The 24791-nt window shown below is 46.0% G+C and overlaps 1 protein-coding gene across 2 annotated transcripts in view; it reads right to left on the minus strand.

The window, feature by feature from the left end:
* Window positions 1–8131: 8131 nt before the first annotated feature.
* The window catches only part of traf3ip2a (TRAF3 interacting protein 2a), a 92893-nt gene continuing 76233 nt past the window's right edge, over window positions 8132–24791 (minus strand). The window contains exons 8-9 of one of the 2 annotated variants that reach the window (XM_085997825.1): window positions 15273–15347; window positions 8132–12399 (exon numbers count right to left, since the gene is read on the minus strand). In XM_085997825.1, coding sequence (XP_085853951.1) covers window positions 12253–12399; window positions 15273–15347 — 222 coding nt within the window. In that variant the 3' untranslated portion in view covers window positions 8132–12252. Of the gene's footprint in view, window positions 12400–15272; window positions 15348–24791 lie in introns of those variants that run through there. The other variant, XM_085997826.1, reaches the window with a different exon arrangement.

A 24791-nucleotide genomic window follows, 5' to 3' on the forward strand; every position in this document is an offset into this window, starting at 1 on the left:
CTTAGAGAGGGTGCAGAAAAGATTTATGAGAATGTTTCCAGGAATGAGGGACTTCAGTTACATTGATAGACTGGAGAAGCTGGGGTTGTTCTCCTTGGAGCAGAGAAGATTGAGAGGAGATTTGATAGAGGTGTTCAAAATCATGAGGGGTCTGGACAGCGTAGGTAGAGAGAAACTGTTCCCATTGGCGGAAGGGTCGAGAACCAGAGGACACAGGTTTAAGGTGATTGGCAAAAGAACCAAAGGCGATGAAAGAAAAAACTTTTTTACGCAGCGAGTGGTTAGGATCTGGAATGCACTGCCTGAAAGGGTGGTGGAGGCAGATTCAATCACGGCTTTCAAAAGGGGGTTGGATAAGTATCTGAAGGAAAGACATTTTCAGGGCTACGGGGAAAGGGCGGGGGAGTGGGACTAGCTGAGGTGCAGAGAGCCGGCACGGGCTCGGCGGGCCGAATGGCCTTCTTCTGTGCTGCAACCATTCTACGATTCTATGATACAACTCCTACACCGTGCATCCCCTGTGGCTTCAGCAGAGGTAGAGGCAGGCTGCTCACTTCCCTGCTTTGACTCTTTAGATACTTCTGGCAGCCGTCCTCTGGCTTTTGGAGCCTGTGAGAGCCCCGCCAAAGACTGCTCCTCCTGCACCTGCACGTGACTTTTCCTAATGATATTTAACTTGGTATTACTAAAAATGATGCAGCAAGTGTTTAGTTGCCATCTTGTTAAGGTAAACACAGAACCTAAGCCTGCTGCAACTAAGGACTGGATTTTCTCAGCGGTGTCGGGATGGTGGCGGGAGAGCTGGTTGCCGGGTTTTGGTGCCGCCCCCAGCTGCCTCCGCTCTGTCAACGGGATTTTCCCTTGATTGGCCTTGTTAAGCCTGCCCTGTGGGCTTCCCGACCAATTAACAGGAAGCGGGTCTGATGATGTCATTTGATGACGCGTCATCAACCGGTTTCCTTAAAGGGACCACGGCCACATTTAGTTTGACAGTTGTTCTGTCAGTGTTTGACAGCATTGAGGTGCTGCAAACACTGACAAGTACTGTACAGAGGTGGACGCTTGCACTCAGACTCTCCAATGACTCCCTCCATATGCTTATGGAGGGAGTCACAGCACACAGGGAGGTTCTCTTCCCTTCCCATGGGTGGAAGAGACCTCCCCAGGACACCAACGCAGCCTGGTTGCACATTGCACAGGAGGGCAAAAGCAGGGATGTCGTCAGGAGTCCCTGGCTGCAGTGGCGCCAACCTTTCAATGATCTCAGTGGATCACGAACGTTACTGCAAAGCCACACTCAACCTCACCCTGCTGTGCCACTCATCACATCCCCATCACTCTGCCTTCCATACCCTACTCCTGCACATCCTTACTCACATCAACTTACCTTGCACCTCCACCCATCCCTCTCTATCTACATTATCACTTCCCCATCTCACTAGCCAACCCTTACACTCAACCTCATCCTACTGCAAGCATACCAACTAACAATACACAAGGGTAGGCATTTGAGAGGTTTAGCCAATGATCATGTGAAGTTTCTGGTAATGTGTTGTCATCCATTGAAATCTATATTTTCAAAACTGCCCATAATTGGACAGATCTGTGCGCACCTTGAGAAGTGTCTTACTGAGTTCCCCCCCCGTGCCGCTATGGTAATGAGTGTGCATGGAATGGCTTGGACATTAAAGGGATGCTTCACGGTGCTGGTGTGGGATGGTGTCAATCTGGCGCATCATGTGGCAGCCAGGGTTTACAGCATCAAGTGAAGTTAATCTGGCTATGGTGATGCCATTGCTGGCCTTCCGGGCAGCAATGTTGTCAGGGGCTGAAACCCTGTGTCCTGTGCAGCATCAGGTGATGGCGGAACAGGTTGGTGATGTTGTTGGTGCGCCTGGTGATGTTGGTGTTGGGGCTGATCGTGGAGGGATTCTGAGGACCAGGATGTGATAGTTTCTAGGGCACCGATGTTGCTGCAATAGATGGCAGCTGCAGGTGAGATGACAGAAGCGATCTGCCAATCGTGAGAGAGGCTGTTACAATGAGGTGGCACTGGACATATAGTTGGATCTAAACACTTGCAAGTTAAAGAAATCTCTATATATCTTACACATGCAGTAACCAACAGTTTCTGAGCTCTGAAACTGACCATCTGCAACATGGCATCCTTTAAACCACTTCTGCAGCTGTCAGCTTATCAGATAAATCAAAGCAGACTCAACTCACGCCAGGGTGAGCTGGCGTGTTCCCCGAGCAGCGGGTAACCCGTGGGGGAAGCACGTAAAATTGGAAGGAAGCCTCAAAATACCATTAAATTGTCTGTTAACAAGACATTTAATGAGTTCAATTGTCTCCCCTGCCGCTTGGTGTTGGGTCAGTTCTGCGCAGACAGACCCGACACCTGGGAGACTCGCGTGGAGGCGGGTTGACAGCGGGTTTCCTACCCGCTGTCAATCTTTGCTATTTTGACAGCGGACCCGCCTCCAAACCCGACCGCTGAGCGCCGGCAAAATCCAGCCCCAAGTGTGTGAAGTCCAAACACTTTCAGCTTTCAGATTCCAACAAGAGGTGGTTATAAAAGACATAGGCCTAAAAATTCAGTTGCTTTGCGCCTCCTGTTAGTGCCCTAAGAGGGCGCTAACGAGGCGCAAAGCAACTAGCGCTTGGGCGCGGCGCCGCCAGCACCTCCCGCGTAATTCAGCTGGAGGTTCGCGGCGGCGGTAACCGGTAGCGCCCCACGGTGCTGCGCCACCAGCGATGACATCATCGTCATGCGCAGCGCCCCGCTCGCGATCTTCGGTAGCGCCCCCTGACTTACCGCCGGACGCTATGTCCGACGGGGTCAGGGGGGGCCTACCTGCGGCCAGGGCGGCGCAAAGTAAAGGGGAGCTGCCGGGTGGCCATTTTTGTTGCTGGCCGCCTGCCAGCACCTGCCCCCTCTGCCGTCCCTAGCCTCCTCTGCTGCCCCCCCCCTCCCCCGTGGAGTGCCGGCTGCGCTCCTTGAGCCTGGTACTTTTCTTGAGTGCCGGGCTCTTTTGCCGGCACTCTGATCCCTGGCGGCCTAGCTGGGCCCCGGGTAGCGCTGCGCAAGGCCCCTCCCCTTTAATAAGGGGAGTAAGGCCTACAGTACCGCAGCGCGATGTGCACCAGCGCGTGGCGCTGCGGCACGTAGCACCACGAAATTCACTCGCAGCGCCCCACAGCTATTGGAAACGCCCCGCCTCCCTCTTGGGGCGCAACCGGTGAATTTCGGCCATGGAGGCGCTAATTTTTTCCGGGCGATAAAAGTAGCGCCCCAGCGAAGTTAGCGCCCCAAAGGGGGCGCGACTAATTTTTCCCCCATTATTCATTCACAGAGATCAGATAGCACTCAGCAGATATACTCCAAGGCTTCATTCTAATGTCTGTCTAAAGTTAACAGGTCTCATTAAAACTTAATACACAGACTGAAGGCCATTTGCCCACTGATTGGCAGAGGCCCTGGATTCAGTATTGTATGACTGTACAATGTGTGTCAAGGGAGTTCTCTAAGTTTCGGACTTTAGAACTGCCTGATGTCGACAGGTGTTATGACTTTTTTTAATCATTCTTGGCTTTTTATAAAATGGGGAACTCCCTTCTACCCCAACCCAGTGATTCAAAAATGTAAAAAATAAGTCCCAACACAGGTTATAAAAAACCCCACTGAAACGATTTTAATCTGCAGGTGCCGACAGGGTTTGTCAGGGTGCTAAGCAACAGTCAGTTCGTTTATTGATTTTGCAGATTTGGACTCTGGCTTCAATGATCAGGGACCCGTGTACTGCAGCTCGAGCTACTGCTTCTGATCAGGTGCAATGCTGTAAAGGATTTGGATGGGGCTGCCTCAAAAAGATCCGTGGGTAAATGTACCACATGAAGCGGTCCTTAGCCTGGAAACGAGAAATCCCCAGTTTGTGTTGAGTTAGTTGTCCTCAAGAATGCTACCATTGGTCTCAGTGTCTTTGGGTTGTGTGCATGGGGCTGGGGTGGGGGAGGATTATCGGACAAGCTTCTTGTTTTGCTTACCTCTGCTGCGATGCACATTCTTTATGGACACTGGATGAGGAGAGCGAGGTTTGAACTCACCTGTGATGTCGTGGCCTGGTGGCACTCATTGCCCAGGTTTACCCATTAAGCAGCACTCATCCAAGAGGGTACTTGTGGCTTCCTGGGCCCACGGAGCTGTATCCTACCATGAATCACCACCTTCAAACAGAGATGAATAATGGATGGAAATGACTGAAGTCGTATCTGAGCAGATCTGAATTACAGTCCAGTTGTTTTCAAGGTTAAAATAGGTGGTTTCAGTAAGTTCTGTCAGATGTTAAGCTGAACTAGGCTTGCTGAACTAGTTTGGTGCAGCACATTGGAGTGAATATACACAGGGCAAGTGATATTCAACACTGGCGGGGGTTTTTAATGCAAAATTATCGGGCTAGAACTCTTGCTACACGGGTAAGTGTCACGATGAATGGAATCATTTGCCCGACTTATAGTCAACAAATATTCCGGCCTCGGGCAACTGTCTGTGTGGAGTTTGCACATTCTCCCCGTGTTTGCGTGGGTTTTCTCCGGGTGCTCCGGTTTCCTCCCACAGTCCAAAGATGTGCGGGTTAGGTTGATTGGCTATGATAAATTGACCCTTAGTGTTAGGGGGATTAAATACGTGGGGTTACAGGGGTAGGGTGGGATATGTGTTGGTGTTGGTGTAGGGGTTACGGGGATTGGGTGGGATATGTGTCGGTGCAGGCTCGATGGGCCGAAATGGCCTCTATCTGCACTGTGGGATTTCTGTGATTCTGTGACAAGTCACGATTCTGCACTGAGCTGTCTGGCCCACCCAGTAATGCCAGCTCTCACAAATTAATCGCGAGACTCGTGATTTTTCATTTAAATTTACTACAACTCGTGAGCTCGCGATTCAATGCTGAAAACTCACGATTTTTTTCTACTCTATTAATCTTCGCCGCGTCTCCTATGATTGGCTGCTGGGACACGTGGGTTAGGTCAGGAGTTATTCTTAACTGGGGGTCCATCGGCCCCCGGGGGGGAGAAGATTTCAGTGGGTCAAGGTGGTTTAGGACTGTAGATGATGCTCGTCTGCTTCAGGAAGATCTTAATGGGAGATTGGGCTCATGACTGGAAAATGATGTAAAACTTAGATAAGTGCAGTCATGCATGTGGGCAGGGCAAATGTTCAACATTCATACACCCTTCAGGGAAAGGCATTAAAGAAGGTGGAGAAAGAAATTTGGGCATTCTAGTGCCTTAAAGGTATATGAGCAATGCCGTGAAGTGATAGCTAGAGCAAATAGGGTGTTGGGGTGTATCCATAGGACAATTGAGTACAAGACGAGGCAGACTGTTTTGTCCTTGTACAAGACCTTAGTCAAGCCGCACTTGGAATACTGTGTCCAGTTTTGGTCTCCTCACGTGGTGGGTGATACTGAGGCTTTGGACCACTAGACTAATTCCTGGTATAAAGCATCTTAGTTACCAAGATAGGCTAAAAGAGTTGGGACTCTACACATTAGAGAAACGTAGACTGAGAGGTGATCAGATTGAAGTTTATAAGATAAAGGGAATAGATTGTGTTCTAGCTGACAGTTTGTTTCAATTAAATAGGTTAGAGGACCAGGGCTCACAAATTTAAGTTGTGTAATGCTAGATCTAGGTTAGATGTCAGGAGGTTTTTTTCCCAGAGAACAGTGGATCTCTGGAACACGCTGCCGTCTTGTGCGATGATGCTGGTTCGCTGAATTCCTTCAAGCGAGAGCTGGACCTGTTTCTGGCTGGGGCGGAGATCACCTCTTACAGAAGGTGGGTACTGCAGCGAATTCAGGGCCAGAGTGATCTCCTGCACCAGTTTCGATCCCCTAGATAGGTCGCAGAGGAATTTCCCAGATTTTTTCCCCCAAATTGGCCTGGGTTTTTTATCTGTTTTGTTGCCTCGCCCAGGAGATCACATGGTTTCAGGTGGGGTGTAGTGTTTATATTGTGACACGCAAGGTATCGCAATTGTGTGGGGCAGACTCGATGGACCAGAGGGTCTTTACCCGTCGATCATTGTTCGTGTGTTTGTTCCATTAGTAGTCTCCCACGAGTTGGTTTCCCATCAGTAGTCTCCCCTGCGTATTGAAACGATTGGAATAGTCTCAGATACAAAGATTGGGCATGCGCACTGTTGGACACCATTTGCAATATGGTTGGGCGAGTTGAACCTCTCTAGCACTGCTGCCTGCATATCACTGGCTTGTAATCTACCAATGTTATCTCAGTAAGTTTTTTTTTTTGATTGCTTCAATCGCCCACTCACTGCTTTTAATAGAATAGAGGGAGTTTAGTTCGAACGTCTAATCTTGAAACTGAGGGCGAAAAATTAGTCCGGCGTTGCGAGGACGAGCTTTCCTTTTTTCCACCCGTCTGTCCCCTGCCTCATGCGGAGCCACCCATGGCCCTGTGTCGCTTGGAAGCCAGTCGCCCAGTTGAAGAGACCGGCGGCGTTTCTTCATTAAATGGGTCAGTGGCGGAGATGGAGAGTGTGCACGTCACATTGCTCTGGAGGGCAGGGGGCGGGCAAAGAAGAAAGAGACAGGCCAATCTCTGGGCCTGCAGCAAGGCTGTAACCCCTGTTGGGCTGTGTGGTATTGAGATAAGAAACAGGGGCTTCGAGACCAATTGTAGCATCGCTACTGCCACCCTAGCTCAGATCTGGTAACTCAGGCTAGGCCAGGGATCGAACCTAGGCACCTTCCTGCTCTTACATTAAGTAAAATAAAAATGATAATAAATATATATGCTTATTTGTATAAATAAATTTTATACTGAAAAAAAAATACTCTTGTGTCATAGGGGATCCCCAAATTTTTTATAATACGGGAGGGCGGGCCTTGGAAGCAAGAGGCCCGAGGATCGATAGAAATCGGCCCTCGGGCCACATCTACATACTCGGGACGAGCTGCCGACACTGGTCGCGCCTCCGCGGGCGGCTTGCTCGAGCGAAGACATCAATGCCCGCACCAGCCCTCAGGCAAGTCGCAGGAGGGGGCTTGGAGCAGCCTATGGCGGCAGGTAGGGGTGGGGGAGGGGGACTTCTGTCTCCATGGGAAGGTGTTTTTGAATTTTTCTCTCAAAGCTTACATTTGGTCGGCAGCTGCAGGGACTGCATTGCATGGCGGTCGTGTTGGGCATCAGGTGAAGGTTGGTGACAACGGGTAGAATTAAAAAAAAACATTTTTGTAAAGCGTTTTCAGATGCAGTAATGTAGTTTTTGTAAAGAGCTGTGACCTGTTAGAGGTTAAATAAAGCCACTAATGAGGTTTATAAACGAACTGTCAGTCTATATTGGTTTACATTTGAAAAAAATAGCAACTCATGATTTCTTACCAAATCTCATGATTTTTAAGTTTGTCTCATGATTTATGAGACAGTGGGGTTGACATTACTGTGGCCCAGCTACATTCAGATCTCCTACACAACAGCAAAACCCCTCCACACAGCCAGAGCTCATTTTATGTGGATTGCGACGGCGCCTCATCCCCTTCACGTGAAGTTGGCGTTGCCACGGAAAAGACATCAGACGACCTTTACCTTGAATTGAATTTTGTAACAGCAATCTTCAGGTAGAAGGAAAACCTACATTCTACACTATTGCTTGCGTCATTAAAAGAGCCCTTTGTTTGGAGATGTGCGCTCTCCTTGAGCTCACCAACACAGAATCCTGACTCTGGCGGAGATCTGATTGCCATCTTAAAAAATAATGGTGGGACAATAAGAAACAACAGGCATAAAATGTCACTATTATTGATGTGCATCCAAGCCTCCCGGCTCAGTTGAAAGAAATTTGAATACCATTATTGCCTTTTGATGTCAGGTAAATCCAGTGTCTAATTTACATTAATAGAATATCAATCTTAAAAATAAATATATATAAACCCAACCTATCAAACAACACTGTGGAACAGGAGGGAATGTGGAATTAATTAAATGTTACCATAGTAAAAGCTGATTTCTTTTGTTTGCCATTAAAATGGCTGCAGAATCTGCCTGAACTTCCTGTTGAGATTACAAAGCGGGAACATTTTCAATGACTTTTTCTGAAAAAATATTCTTTTTTTTTTGGTTGATCTTTAATATAAGGTAATCAATTTGCACAAATAAATGATAAGAGATTGTGCAGCAAATAAAATTCCACAAGTAACACCCCTTTCAACAGTACAGCGCTGTGGTGACTCCAAGTTTCTGACGATGACTTCAGCTTTTGCTCGGCCAGAGCCGTCTCCCCTTTAAAAGCACGGTCATCACAATTAAAAAAAAAAAATTTGGAAAGCAAAGAGGCAGAAGAGATCATGTCATGCATGTGATTTGCATCATCTTGACAGCTGTAAACAAATTTTCTAAGTTTGCCAACTGCTTGTTCATGAGAATAGTGGCCCTTCAACCATTAAGTCGGTCAGTCTGTTGACACATTGCCATGGCTGTGTTTTAATCAGCAATTATGGGCATCAGGGATGAAATGTTCATTCCCATTCGTACCTGGTGAAGGAACCATCCATCCCAAAAGTCTTGGAAAACACAAATTTATACTTCGAGATAAAGGCCTAGAAATTCAGTGGGGCCACGTTTGGGGCGCCAAAAGTAGCGCCCCGGAAGTAGTCGCGGCCGCCCGCCGGAAATTGACTTTGCGCGCCCCAGAGGGAAGCGTAGCGCTACTGGAGGTGCCCCGCATCCCTCTTTGGGCGCTGCAACTCAATATCGCAGTGCAACGTGCCGCAGCGCCACACGCTGTGGCACGGCGCGCTGCAGGCCTTCCTCCCCTTCTTAAAGGGGAGGGGCCTGCTGTAGTGCGATCAAAGATCGCGAGTGCTGGCAAAAGAGCCCGGCACCGAGGAGAAGTACCGGGCTCTTGGAACACATCCGGCACTCCGCGGGGGGCGGGAGGGCTCAGGAGGCCGGCACGGAGAGGTGCTGGCAGGTGGCCAGCAAAAAAAATGGCCGCCCTGCACCTCAGCGCCTCTACTGTCGCAGATAGGCCCCCCCCTGAACCGGTCGCAAATAGCGACTGGCATTAAAGCAGGGGGCGCTACTAAATTTCGCGATCGGGGTGGTAGCAGGGCGCTGCGCACACCGATGACGTCATCGGTAGCGGCGCAGCGCTAACGGCTAGTGCCACCATTAGCGTACTGCTAAATTTAGCAGGAGGCGTGGGCAGTGGCGTCCAACCCACTAAGTGCCCTCTTAAGGTGCTAACGGGTGGCGCAGCCCACTGAATTTCTAGGCCAAAGTCTGTTAATTCTATTTCAATTTTTTGATCCTTTCCTCCCCACTTCCTGAAGTTTGCCAGGGGTATACAGTTCCCCTGGCATTAGAGAGTTATCGGAGTTATTTTGTGTGTCAAATTTTATATCTTATAACACTCCTGTGAAGCACCTTGGGACCTTTTACATTAAAGGCGCTATATAAATACAAGGTGATGTTGTTATCTCATCTCTCCTCATCTCTTCTATAGTTGGTTATAGTAAATAATCTACAATCTAAATCAATAACTTAGATGAGGGGACTGAGTGTAATGTATCCAAGTTTGCTGACGATACAAAGCTAGGTGGGAAAGTAAGCTGTGAGGAGGATGCAAAGGGATTATAGACAGGTTAAGTGAGTGGGCAAGAAGGTGGCAGATGGAGTATAATGTGGGGAAATGTGAAATTATCCACTTTGGTAGGAAGAATAGAAAAGCAGATTATTATCTTTTTTTTTTAAAAAGGCAAGAGACTAGTAAATGTTGGTATGCAAAGGGATTTGGATGTCCTTGTACACGAATCACAGAAACCTAACATGCAAATACACCAAGCAATTAGGAAGGCAAATGGCATATTAGACTTTATTGCAAGGGAGTTGGAATATGAGAGTAAGGAAGTATAGTTATAGGAAATGATCAAAAAATTGAAATAGAATTATGATGAGACCATACCTGGAGTACTGAGTACAGTTTTGGTCTCCTTACCTAAACAATCATATACTTGCCTTAAAGGAGGTGCAACAAAGGTTCACTAGATTGATTTCTGGGATGAGAGGGTTGTCCTATGAGAAGAGGTTACATAAAATGGGCCTATATTCTCTGGAGTTTAGAAGAATGAGAGGTGATCTCATTGAAACATATAAAATTCTTAGAGAGTTTGACAGGGCAGATGCTGGAAGGTTGTTTCCTCTGGCTGGAGAGTTTCGAACTAGGGGTCGTAGTCTCAGGATAACGGGTCGGCCATTTAGGACTGAGAGGAGGAGAAATTCCTTCACTCAGAGGGTGGTGAATCTTTGGAGTTCTCTATCCCAGAGGGCTGTGGATGCTCAGTCGTTGAGTATAAGACAGAGATCGATAGATTTTTGGGCACTACGGGCATCAAGGGATATCAGGATAGGGCGGGAAAGTGGAGTTGAGGTACAAGATCAGCCATGATCTTAGTGAATGGCGGAGCAGGCTCGAGGGGGGGTATGGCCTACTCCTGCTCCCATTTCTTAGGTTCTTACAGTGAGGTCAATATAATAACGAGCAGTGGGAAATATAACTGAGCTGACTATTTTATTCTTTGTCTTTGAAGTTTTCCTCCCTCCCTCTTGAAGGTGCTGCCCTTCACTGGTGTACAGTTCCACAGGCACTGGCACCACTTCAGTACCTCAGCCCAGTGGACAATCTTCAGGTGTGAGCTTATAATGTCAGTGAAGCTAGTCAACCAGGGAGGACATAAAGGTGAGCCTGATCCAGTTCTCCGACATTTTTCCCAGCTGGGGGATTGCTGGCCAGAGATTAGCAGTAGGGGCCCTGGCTGTTTTTTCCCCCTTTTCCTCACCTCAGTCACTGTAGCCCAATTGCAGTGCATCTGAAACCAGCCAACACGATGAGTGTCCTTCACCTTAAAAATGTATTGTTAGTATTTGTGGGGAGTCCAAAACTAGGGGCCAAAAATTGAAGATAGTCATTAATAAATCCAATAAGGAATTCAGGAGAATCTTCTCTACCTAGAGAGTGGTGAGAATGTGGAACTCGCTACCCCATGAGGCAAATAGCATAGATTCCTCTAAGGGGAAGCTAGATAAGTACATGAGGGAGAAAGGAATAGAAGGATATGTTGATGGAGTTAGATGAAGAAGGGTGGGAGGAGGCTCGTGTGGAGCATAAACGCCGGCATGGACCTGTTGGGCCGAATGGCCTCTTTCTGTGCTGTAAACTTTGCTGTAATAAACAGCCCTGCGAGACTCTCCATCCAATTCTATTTCTTCAATCTTTGAAAAGTGTGGATATGTAGATTTTGGATAAGGACAGGATTGGGACCCAGCTTTGGCACTCCCCACAGTTGAAAGCCTTCTGACTCAGGAAATTGGATGGAGAAAAGAAAAGTAGTGAGCTGCACTTTGTTGCTGATAGTAACGGTGCCATCTTCACCCACTTTAAACTTGGTGACAGTGGCTAAACAGAGCCAACCATCAACTTTCTGACTGTTCCCCTTCCTCGAGGGTTCCCCTGCTGCTTGTGGTCAATTGAAAGTAAACAGATAGGAGGAAGCAGCAAGCCCTCGGCTGATGTTCCTCTTTCTGCGGTGAACCTACCACTGAGAGCAATAAACCTAGCGGAGTCTTATCATTACCTCAGGCAGCATTCTACTGCTGTCCAGGAGAAGGGGTTTTTTTTTTTAAAAAGAGAAGTTTCCTGACTGAAGGCCATTGGCCAGCTTATTAACAATTTCTCCAAAGAGTACATTACAGAAGTGTGCTTGGTGTTACTCAAGTATTGTACAGTGGGATTGCTGTAACACACAAAACACCTCTCAACTCACAGGTCTCCTTTTGCACAAAATTGAAATTTTGTTCGAATTTAGATTTGGATGTAGCAGTGCATGCATAGCTCTTGAAGGGTTAAAATGTTGGTGTAATCATGCTGCGTTAAATTTAGAAGCTTTTAAAAAAATATACACGGGTCATGTGTAATCCTAGTGTTGAAGACCTTGATGTAGAGAAGCTTTCAGTAGGTTAAGCAGCCAATTAACAGCGTTACTGCAGAGTCTGCACCATTACATACCAAGGGAGAAAACATTGACCACAGCACTGGACCAGCTTAGCAAGACTCAGATTAACTACAATAACTTCCATACAGTGCACTTCTTTCAAAGTGTTTCTACTGAGGCAAGAACGTCTGCCGCAAGTTAATTCAAAAAACAAGGGAGGGCAATCAAGGCCAAGGACTTAAACTGGGACTGTATGAATGGTGGGTAATGGTCCAATTGGTGGAGCAACATATTCCTCTTCTCTCAGCAATCGGAGGAGGATTCGCTTCTGATCTCTTGGCCAATTGTAAATGTGTGTGTTCTGCAGCCAGTTGGGCACATGAGCCTGCAATGAAAGGGAGAATTTTACAGAATGTACAAGGCAACATAGGCTGATGGAAAACAAGGCACTGCAGAACAGCATTCGCACCAAGTGGCATTTAATTAACGTGATGAAAACCTGGGGCAGCTGTACAGTAGTAATAATGGGGAAGGTTTCCCAGATTTAGCTAATTGTAGCAAAATCCTAAATGCATTCTTTGGGCTGCGCTTATGATCTCTCCACAAGTAATGAACAGAGGAAATATTCCTCCACGGTCAGTTGTTTTTTTTACTTCTTTGACCTCTACTGTTTTTATAGTTGAGGTTTGTATTCTTCTTCTGTATGGGATTGTGTCATGTATCAAAAAGAGATTTATGACATTAAATTGGGGGTTAGCTGACAGAAAGAGGCAACTTTACTGAGAAATAATACTCTATCAGGGTGAGCAGATGGAACGTGTTTATATATTTTATTTGCCTTTGAATTTTTTAAGTGTTTATTTGTGAGGTTTAGTGTTAATACAACATTAGTAAAACCTCTTCTTCCTTACATCCCTGTTCTGTGCTGCGGATGCTTTTCTACTTCAAGCGTGCTATATAAAAGTCGTTGTTGGTAACAGCATTATATCACGGTAATACTGAGGTTCACTTCAATGCCACGGTGTGTCCACAAAATGCTTAAAAAATGGAGATTGGAATGTCCCTGTATCTGCTGCCAATCCAAGAGTTAATCTCATCTCATTGTTATCATCACATTTCACAAAAATACTATTTTGTAATATCCTCACTTCCTTAGTTTCCCTTTTGTGTCAGCTCTGGCTCAGTGGGTAGCACTCTCGCCTCTGAGTCAGAAGGTTGTGGGTTCAAGTCCCACTCCAGGGACTTGTGCACATAAAGTCTAGGCTGACACTCCCAGTGCAGTGCTGAGGGAGTGCTGCACTGTCGGAGGTGCCATCTTTCGGATAAGACGTTAAACTGAGGCCCCGTCTGCGCTCTCAGGAGGACATAAAAGATCCCATGGCACTATTTCAAAGAAGAGCAGGGGAGTTAACCCCGGTAGCCTGGCCAATATTTATCCCTCAATCAACATCACTAAAAAAAGATGATCTGGTCATTATCACATTGCCGTTTGTGGGAGCTTGCTGTGCGCAAATTGGCTGCTGCGTTTCCTACATTACAACAGTGACTGTCCTTCATTGGCTGCAAAGCGCTTTGAGACCTTCTGAAGTCATGAATGGTGCTATATAAATACAATTCTTTCTTTTTTTCTTCTACACTATACGTGCTTCCTTCCTCATCATCCTTTTACTTAGAATAAACTGGTGATCGGCTTTGTAAAAGTTACAGACAAACAAAATTTATACGCGCTTGTTACCAATATCGCACACTGTAATTTTAACCTCTGTGTTTAGTTCTGTTTGGAATTATTTTCCTCTGATCCTATGAAGCACAGCTACCAGCTATTTACAATGCTGGTTTCTTCCCATTGGCTCAATTTATAGATAATCAGCTAATCTGCTGTTGCCTAGTTTTAGTGATTTAGCATCTTAATACCTTTAGTTTTGTAATGTGTAACTTAATTGGATTAAAAAAAGAAATTGTATTTATATAGCACCTTATCATGTCTATGGGATATTCCAAAGAGCTTCAAAACCACTTTTGAAGTGTCGTCACTGCTGTTTTGTTGACAAAAACTTCTTTACCCAGAGAGTGGTTCGAATGTGGAACTTGCAACCACGTGGACTAGTTGAGGCGAATACCATAGATGCATTTAAGGGGAAGCGAGATAAGCACATGAGGGAAAAAGGAATAGAGGGACATGCTGATGGGGTTAGATGAGGTAGGGCGGGAAGAGGCTCGTGTGGAGCGTAAACACGGGCATGGACCAGTTGGGCCGAATGGCTGTAAATTATATGTAAACAAGGCAGCCATATTGCACACAAGGTCCCACAAACAGCAAATGAATGACCAGTTAGTCGGTTCTTTGGCAGTGCTGAAGGGAGGAATGTCGGCCAGAAACAGGAGAACTCTTTAGTGCCACATGGTCTTTTTCATTCAACTGGGCTGGCGTACTGGGATTTCAGTTTACATCTGTAAAGCAGCACCTCTATACTGTACTGACGTGCCAGCCTAGATTATACGCTGAAGTCCTGTGAGGCCTAAACCCATAATAACCCTGTGGCTCAGAGGTGACAATGCTACCATCTGGGCCAATCTGACATGGAAAGAAAGTAAATCCAAAACACTGCTTTTAATTGCACCAAGGTGACACGACAAGAGGGCACAGTTTCAGGGTTGTGAAAGGCAAGTTTAGGATTGGTGTCAGGGAAATATACTTTTACAGAGGGTGGCAGCTGGTAAACCTCAGCGGGAAGAAAGAGTCAGCTCATTCAATTATGAAAGAGCTCTCTGCTTTACTGGAAAGATAGTAAAATTGGCATTCTGGAAGGTTGAGATCAAATGAGGTCTAAGCCTATCTTGAGATCTTCCAGTACAATAGCTTTGAGTCATATTATTAAAATGCTAATCATAGGAGAAAATCAAGACTTAATGGCCAATTATTTTAGGCTTAATTTACATATTCCTGGACAGCACAGTGATGCCTGCTGAAGCTTCAAATAGTGATAACACAAGGCTGTTTGCTTTTTACATATTTCATGCTTAATGTTGGAAAATTTCCAAATTAGGCCCAAGAACAGTTGGTTTCCAGATTTAATATTGTCTAAAATTAATCAAATTCCACTTTTTGTCAAATAGATCACTCTGGCCATGAGGGACTTTAGCCTTTTTGTATAAAGCTGCACACTGGAATTAAAAAGATTACAGACAACATTCCTTATGTATGTATCTACGTGCAGGAACTTGTAGGAGCAAAGAAAAACATCTGGCTTTACTTGCCTTGGTAGCATTTGCAAAAAGTACAGGTATAAACCTAAAGTTCATGCTTGCTTGTTGTATAAATTCAATCTGCATCTGAAACAAGAAAAACATGTTTACTGCCCTGCCCTGAAAAGACCAGAAAATATTTCAGCGCAGTGCATCATGGACTTGTACAGCAGGTTTCAATGTTAATCTTAGCTGACATCAGGACTCGGGACTTCCTCCAGCTGGCAAAGGGCCCGGGAAATGAGAGAAAGTAAAAATTGGCAGCAGTAGTACCATGCTTCTAACTGGATCTGACTGAGAAGCACTGCTTATGAAGGCCTCACTTTGCAAAGAACGCTGTCACAGGGTTATGGCCCATTCTTCAAACAGACCTACAGTCCAACTCCAACAAACGCACCGACCGCTCGATCAATAGCCGTTAAGGCCAACGCCATCCTTATTTACAATGCCATGGAATCATTGCAGGCTGCCACCTCTAACATTGGTCAAACTGTGCACAGGTGCATCAAGCTAGCCATGTATGTATTATTCTCTACAGCTAGCAATTTCATCGCCTTCCTTGTGGACACCCTGCACCAACATGACGGGACACTGCAATTTTACCAAGTGGCAGGAATGCTCAAAACCAAGCAGTCAGAAATTGTCCCCACATGACCATATGTGCTCCCTACATCAATAGCCTGGTGAATGTCAACAAGAAAGGATACCACTCTCTAAATGTGCAGCTTGTTTGCAATTAGCAGCACAGCATCGTCAATGCTTTCTTCCCTGGACACTGTCACAATGGGGGCAATTTTAACCCTACTCGCTCAGCAGAAACCTGATGGGTGGGCAATTAAAATCACCCTGGCTCTTACCTGTCCGAAAGCCACCACGATCGCAACATCTGCAATTTTAACCTGCGCTCCTGAGCAGGCAGCAAGGACACACGCCGGAACCCAACAGGGTCCTTCTTTACATATGCATGTTGTGGCCCGATGACATCATTGAGACCCGACTGTAATTTTAACTCAGGCCTGAGCGGGGCAATCCACCGGGAGTTAAAATCAATGCCTTTATTTTAAGGCAGTCCATCATGCCACCACTCTTTATGCAGAAAGGCTGGTCTCTGGGTGGATTCCTAGAGATCAAGGCTATCCCCTGCAGCCATGGCTGATGACACCTGTGCGCTTTTGCACAATTACAGCTATGCAGCACTACAACAAGATTCATTGATCTACTAATCATCACTGGCCATACCATAGGCATGAAGGCATGGCAGGAATTTGGGGCATCCTGCAATATAATCCAACACCAACTTGCATTTACATAGCACCTTTAACATAGGAAAACGTCCCAAGGTGCTTCAGAGGAGCATTAACAAACAAAATTTGACACTGAGCCACATAAAGAGGTATTAGGACAGGCGGAGGTGATTATACTGCATTTGCCATGCATCTGCCCAATGTGGATAAATGTGAGGTTATCCACTTCGGTGGCAAAAACAGGAAGACAGATTATTATCTGAACGGCAATAGATTGGGAAAAGGGGAAGTGCAACGAGACCTGGGCTTGTGCACCAGTCGCTGAAGGTAAGCATGCAGGTGGTTAAGAAGGCAAATGGTATGTTGGCCTTCATAGCGAGAAGATTCGAGTACAGGAGCAAGGATGTCTTGCTGCAGTTGTACAGGGACTTGGTGAGACCACACCTTGAGTATTGTGTGCAGTTTTGGTCGCCTTATCTGAGGAAGGATGTTCTTGCCATGGAGGGAGTGCAGCGAAGATTCACCAGGCTTTTACCTGGGATGGCAGGAGTGACATATGAGGAGAGATTGGGTCGATTAGGCTTATATTCGCTAGAGTTTAGAAGAATGAGAGGGGATCTTATTGAAACTTATAAAATTCTAACAGGAGTAGACAGACTAGAAGCAGGAAGGATGTTCCCGATTGCGGGGGAGTCCAGAACCAGGGGTCACAGTCTAAGGATAAGGGGTAAGCCATTTAGGACAGAGATGAGGAGGAATTTCTTTACCCAGAGAGTGGTGAACCTGTGGAATTCTCTGCCACACAGGGCAGCTGAGGCCAATTCATTAAATATATTCAAGAAGGAGTTGGATATATTTCTTAAGCTAAAGGGATCAAGGGATATGGGGAGAAGGCAGGGACAGGATACTGAATTTGGATGATCAGCCATGATCTCATTAAACATAGAAACATAGAAGATAGGAGCAGGAGTAGGCCATTTGGCCCCTCGAGCCTACTCCGCCATTCAATGAGGTCATGGCTGATCATCCAAATTCAGTACCCTGTCCCTGCCTTCTCCCCATATCCCTTGATCCCTTTAGCTTAAGAAATATATCTAACTCCTTCTTGAATATATTTAATGACTTGGCCTCAACTGCCTTCTGTGGTAGAGAATTCCACAGGTTCACCACTCTCTGGGTGAAGAAATTCCTCCTCATCTCTGTCCTAAATGGCTTACCCCTTATCTTTAGACTGTGACCCCTGGTTCTGGACTCCCCCGCCATCGGGAACATCCTTCCTGCATCTAGTCTGTCCAGTCCTGTTAGAATTTTATAAGTTTCAATGAGATCCCCTCTCATTCTTCTAAACTCCAGCGAGTATAAGCCCAATCAACCCAATCTCTCCTCATACGTCATTCCTGCCATCCCAGGTAACAGCCTGGTGAATCTTCGCTGCACTCCCTCCATGGCAAGAACATCCTTCCTCAGATAAGGCGACCAAAACTGCACACAATACTCAAGGTATGGTCTCACCAAGGCCCTGTACAACTGCAGCAAGACATCCTTGTTCCTGTACTCAAACCCTCTCGCTACGAAGGCCAACATACCATTTGCCTTCTTAACCGCCTGCTGCACCTACATGCTTACCTTCAGCGACTGGTGCACAAGGACACTCAGGTATCGTTGCAATTCCCCTTTTCCCAATCTATTGCCGTTCAGATAATAATCTGCCTTCCTGTTTTTGCCTCCAAAGTGGATAACCTCGCATTTATCCACATTATAATGCATCTGCCCAATCACCCAACTTGTCCAAACCATACTGGAGTTTCTTGGCATCCTCCTCACAGCACACATGCCCACCCAGCTTTGTGTCGTCTGCAAACTTGGAGATATTACATCTAGTTCCCTCGTCTAGATCATTAATATATATTGTGAATAGCTGGGGTCCTAGGACCGATCCCTGCGGTACCCCACTAGTCACTGCCTGCCACTCGTTTATTCCAACTCTTTGCTTCCTGTCTGCCAACCAGTTTTCTATCCAAGTCAGTACCTTGCCCCCAATCCCATGTGCCTTAACTTTACACGCTAATCTCTTATGCGGGACCTTATCGAAAGCCTTCTGAAAGTCCAAATACACCACATCCACTGGTTCTCCCTTATCTATTCTACCAGTTACATCCTCAAAAAATTCAAGTAGATTAGTCAAGCACGATTTACCTTTTGTAAATCCATGTTGACTTTGTCCGATCCTGTCACTGTTTTCCAAGTGCTCTGCTATTATATCTTTTATAATGGACTCTAGCATTTTCCCCACTACCGATGTCAGGTTTACCAGTCTATAATTCCCCGTTTTCTCTCTACCACCTTTTTTGAACAGTGGGGTAACATTAGCTACCCTCCAATCCATGGGTACTGTTCCAGAGTCTATCGAATTTTGGAAGATGACCAGCAATGCATCTACTATTTCTAGGGCCACTTCCTTAAGTACCCTAGGATGTAGATTATCAGGCCCTGGGGATTTATCCGCCTTCAATCCCGTCAGTTTCCCTAACACCATTTCCCTACAAATACTGATTTCATTCAGTTCCACCCTTTCATCAGACCCTATGTTCCCCGGCATCTCTGGGAGGTTATTTGTGTCCTCCTTTGTGAAGACAGAACCAAAATATGTATTTAATTGGTCTGCCATTTCTTTGTTCCCCATTATAAATTCCCCTGATTCTGACTGCAAGGGACCTACGCTTGACTTCACCAATCTTTTTCTCTTCACATATCTATAAAAGCTTTTACAATCAGTTTTTATGTTCCCTGCAAGCTTACTCTTGTACTCTATTTTCCCCCTCTTAATTAATCCCTTTGTCCTCCTTTGCTGAATCCTAAACTCTCCCAATCCTCAGGTTTACTGCTTTTTCTGGCCTATTTATATGTCCTCTCCTTGGATCTTATGCTATCCCTAATTTCCCTTGTTAGCCACGATTGAGTCACCTTTTTTGTTTTATTTTTATGCCAAACAGGGATGAACAAATGCTGTAGTTCATCCATGCGATCTTTGAATGTTTGCCGTTGCCTATCCACCGTCAACCCTTTGAGTGACATTCCCCAATCAATCCTACCCAACTCGCGCCTCATACCATCGTAGTTTCCTTTATTTAAATTCAGGACCCTAGTCTCTGAGTCAACTACTTCACTCTCCATCTTAATGAAGAATTCTATCATATTATGATCGCTCTGCCCAAAGGGGCCTCGCACAACAAGATTGCTAATTAATCCTTTCTCATTACATAATACCCACTCTAAGATGGCCTGGTCTCTAGTTGGTTCCCTGACATATTGGTCCAGGAAACCATTCCGTATACACTCCAGGAATTCCTCCTCCACAGTATTGTTACTAATTTGGTTAGCCCAATCTATATGTAGATTAAAGTCACCCATGATAACTGCTGTGCCCTTATTGCACGCGTCTCTAATTTCCCGTTTAATGCCATCCCCAACCTCCGCATTACTGTTTGGGGGGTCTGTATACCACTCCCACTAATGTTTTCTGCCCCTTGGTATTTCTCAGCTCTACCCATACAGATTCCACATCATCAGAGCTAATATCCTTCCTTACAATTGTGTTAATCCCCTCTTTAACCAGCAATGCTACCCCACCTCCTTTTCCTTTTTGCCCGTCTTTCCTGAATATTGAATACCCCTGGATGTTGAGTTCCCAGCCTTGGTCACCCTGGAGCCATGTTTCCATAATCCCAATCATATCATATCCGTTTACCTCTATTTGCGCAGTTAATTCATCCACCTTATTACGAATGCTCCTCGCATCAAGACACAAAGCCTTCAGGCTTGTTTTTTTTTAACACTCTTAGAATTATTATTTACTGTGGCCATGTTTGATTTAAACCCTTGATTTCTCTGACGGCCACCTTTGCTTTTCTCCTTCCTGTCTTGCTTCTATTCTTGTTTCCCTTTCCTCTGTCTCCCTGCTCAGGTTCCCAACCCCCTGCCATTTTAGTTTAAACCCTCCCCCAGAGCACTAGCAAATGGCGGAGCGGGCTTGAGGGGCCGAATGGCCTACTCCTGCTCCTATCTTCTATGTTTCTATGATTCTATGTTAAGGAGTGTCTTAAAGGAGGAGAGAGTTTGAGAGGCGAAGAGGTTTAGGGTGGGATTTCCAGAGCTTAGGGCCTAGGCAGCTGACGGCACGGCTGCCAATGGTGGAGCGATTAAAATTGGGGATGCGCAAGAGGCCAGAATTGGAGAAGCGCAGAGGTCTCGGCTCAGGTCTCAAGGATCATTGTGACATGCTGCATGCTGCATAACTTCATCTTACAGAGACAGGCCCTCACAGAGGCCACAGAGGACAAAGACCCCTATCAGGAGCAAGGAAATCAGCAAGATGAGCAGCAGCCTGAGAAGATGCAGAGGACAACCCATTGCCACCTGTAAGACACATTCGTGCCATCTCATACAGGAGTCCTTCTCCGGGCACCACATCTGGTCACTGCACTAACAGTTCCATCTACATCTACCCCGCAGCACAAGTCAGCCATCATTTACAGACCCCTTGTATGAGGATGGCCAGCCTCTTAATTCTATTTACACAATTCTGTTTACAAGCCTAGTAAAGTATCTTGGACAACTACGCTCACAACTAGCAATGCGTGTGGCCATTTTCCCCCTCAAATAGAAGAATAACAGTAGTGCAAGATCAGGTGAAAAAACAGTTAAAATGAACTCGAGGGTCATGGGCATTGGGCAACATCACATCACTGGCTGTTTACCTGTTTTATGAGGGTAGCTTTTAGCAGTCTTCTGTAAAAGGGTGTACTCATGACAAAGAATAACTGCCAATTCAGAGTGATTGATGGTATCGACCAAGAGGTTCAACCACAAGAAGGATACTGTTGACCACAAAGATTGGATCTGGATCTGTGTGACTGCTGATAGGGCAGACTCAATGTTAGATGGTGTGACCAATGGTTTCCTTGCCTTTGCTGTTGAAGTCATAAACAAACTAAAGCTAGATTCTGCTAGCTGTGCATCAACTAAGTAGCATCCTGCAAAGGGAAGCAGGGCTGTTCGGCAAATGCAGAGGGCCTTTAAAGTGCTACTGGAAGCCTGCTGCGGAGGTAGATTATGATGTAGAGCAAATGTGCCCAGTGGGTTATATTCATCTGCAGGCGTGCACGATTAAACCAAAATGAGTTTAAATTGTTCTTCCATAGGTTAAAGTAGGTTGTCACTTGTCAATTATAATCAAAACCCATAAGGATATTCTTGGGGTCTGGAGAAAATGCTATCCTGAGTTGGTGTCTAAGCCAACAAGCCAGAGCAAGGACCTATCTGCATTGAGGTTGGAAAAATGAGTGAAGTTTTCTGCGCAGATAATGAAGCAGTTTGGTGGGGGGAGGGGGGGGTGAAGAGAGGGCTGATACTGTGTTGCTTATTAATGGTCAGACAGCAGGTAGGGATGTATTCATAGTCAAAGCCTCTAGGCGAGAAGCAGGGAACTGCAATGATCTTGGACCAGTGCATCATCTGGGAGCTGCTCTATGAGGATGATGAACAAGATTCTGTTTGAGACACAGATACCGTCGATATTCCAGAGCACAGTTATTATTTCTAGCCACAAGGAGGCAGATCTTAATGAACCCAAAAGGTGCAAAGGAATCTCACTGATATCAGTGGTTCAAGGTGGTTTTTCTTGCTATTTTAAGCATGTCTACGAGATGCTCTAGAAATCCCCAGAATAATCAGAAAGCGACTGGCTGGATTCTGTTCTCATTAGGGTTGTATAATGCAGGTTGTGATTTAATTCGAGATTGCAGAGTGTCAAAAGGCTCAGGGGAAACCTACTTTTCAATACATTCATTTATTTCCTTAAGGGTTTCAGCCCAGTGTCTCATACAGTCCTCATGGAGAAGCTGGAAGTTATTGGAGTACTTAGTCAAATGTTGGATATTGTCCAGGATGGGTTTTCCAACTTAAAAATCAGCATCAACCTATCTCTCTCAAAAGATGACTGAAGCAAGGTTGTCCATCCTATTCAATGTCTTCATCATCAATGAGTTAGATGGCATCATGGGGATTGATCTGGAGCGCACTGGCTACAGCAAAGACTATGGGCCCCTACAACATCCCGGCTATCGTGCTGAAGACTTGTGCTCCAGAACTAGCCGCACCTCTAGCCAAGCTGCTCCAGTACAGCTATAACACTGGCATCTATCTGACGATGTGGAAAACTGCCCAGGTATGTCCTGCCCACAAAAAGCAGGACAAATCCAATCTGGCCAATTACCACCCATCAATCTACTCTCAATCATCAGCAAAGTGATGGAAGGTGTCATTGGCAGTGCTATCAAATGGCACTTACTCACCAATAACCTGCTCACTGATGCCCAGTTTGGGTTCCGCCAAGACCACTCGGCTCCCGACCTCATTACAGCCTTGGTCCAAACATAGACATGGAGCTCAATTCCAGAGGTGAGGTGAGAGTGACTGCCCTTGACATCAAGGCAGCATTTGACCGAGTGTGGCATCAAGGAACCCTAGTAAAACTGAAGTCAATGGGAATCGGGTGGAGTCATACCTAGCACAAAGGAAGATGGTTGTAGTGGTTGAAGGTCAATCATCTCAGCCCCAGGACATCGCTCAGGGCAGTGTCCTAGGCCCAACCATCTTCAGCTGCTTTATCAATGACCTTCCCTCTAACATAATGTCACAAATGGGAATGTTCGCTGATGACTGCACAGAGTTCAGTGCCATTCACAACTCCTCAGATAATGAAGCAGTCCATGCCCGCATGCAACAAGACCTGGACGACGTTCAGACTTGGGCTGATAAGTGGCAGGTAACATTCGCGCCACAAAAGTGCCAGGCAATGACTATCTCCAACAAGCGAGAGTCTAACCACCACCCCTTGACATTCAACAGCAGTACCATCGCCGAATCCCCCACCATCAACATCCTGGGGGTCACCATTAGCCAGAAACTTAACTGGACCAGCCACATAAATAATGTGGCAACAAGAGCAGGTCAGAGGCTGGGTATTCTGCGGCGAGTGTCTCACCTCCTGACTCCCCAAAGCCTTTCCACCATCTACAAGGCACAAGTAAGGAGCGTGATGGAATACTCTCCACTTGCCTGGATGAGTGCAGCTCCAACAACACTCAAGAAGCTCGACACCATCCAGGACAAAGCAGCCTGCATAATTGGCACCCCATCCACCACCTTAAACATTTACTCACTCCACCACTGGCGTACCGTGGCTGCAGTGTGTACCATGTACAAGATGCACTGCAGCAACTCGCCAAGGCTTCTTCGGCAGCACCTCCCAAATCCGCGACCTCTTCCACCTAGAAGGACAAGGGCAGCAGGCGCATGGGAACACCACCACCCCCAAGTTCCCCTCCAATCACACACCATCCTGACTTAGAAATATATCGCCGATCCTTCATCGTTGCTGGGTGAAAATCCTGGAACTCTCTACCTAACAGCACTGTGGGAGTACCTTCACCACGTGGACTGCAGCGGTTCAAGAAGGTGGCTCACCACCACCTTCTCAAAGGCAATTAGGGATGGGCAATAAATGCTGGCCTTGCCTGTGACGCCCACATCCCATAAATGAATTAAAAAAAAATCTCTTCTATCACACCAGGAGAACCCTTCTTCCAATATTGGAGCCTTGGCTTAATGTTTCATCCAAAATACAGCACTGAAGTTTCAGGCTATGCTATGTGGCCAATTCCTGGAATGGGGATTGAACATAAGATTCAGAAGCGAGCGTGCTACCACTGGATCAAAGTGATACTTGCACTTTTTTTACTAGCTGTGTGAAAAAGTGTGTTAAGCTGCAACACAGAAGAAATGTGCACAAGAACAAATAAATATACAGAATAACAAAACCATGTGAGGCTTTAAACAAAGAAAGTTCTTGTTTAACTTTTCATTCAGAGTCAGTGCAGCACTGTGCATAATGATGACTGTGCGCAGGTAATTAAATACAAAAGGAAGCAATCAGAAGGTTAATGAACCAGCCTCGCCTATGTTGCCTTAATGGTAAACCGCAATTGCTTTGGGGTTGAGGTGAACACCTATTCCTGGAAGTCCGATGTGGGTAGAACTTCTGAAAAGTTACCAGTGGGGGAAGGGGAGTAATCTAGCAATGGCAATTTCTGATGGGCACATTAAACATCGAGTTCAACAATTTCAGATAATAATCCCTGCCCCCATTTTTCATGCAGTTTGATTTTTGCCATTCCCATTTGCAACATTTTATCTTTCCTGCCTCTTACAAAAGTACAGGATGTTC

This window comes from Somniosus microcephalus, chromosome 9 (assembly GCF_052327205.1).
Source record: "Somniosus microcephalus isolate GS21.2 chromosome 9, FLI_Smic_1.0, whole genome shotgun sequence".
Classification (NCBI taxonomy): Eukaryota; Metazoa; Chordata; class Chondrichthyes; order Squaliformes; family Somniosidae; genus Somniosus; species Somniosus microcephalus.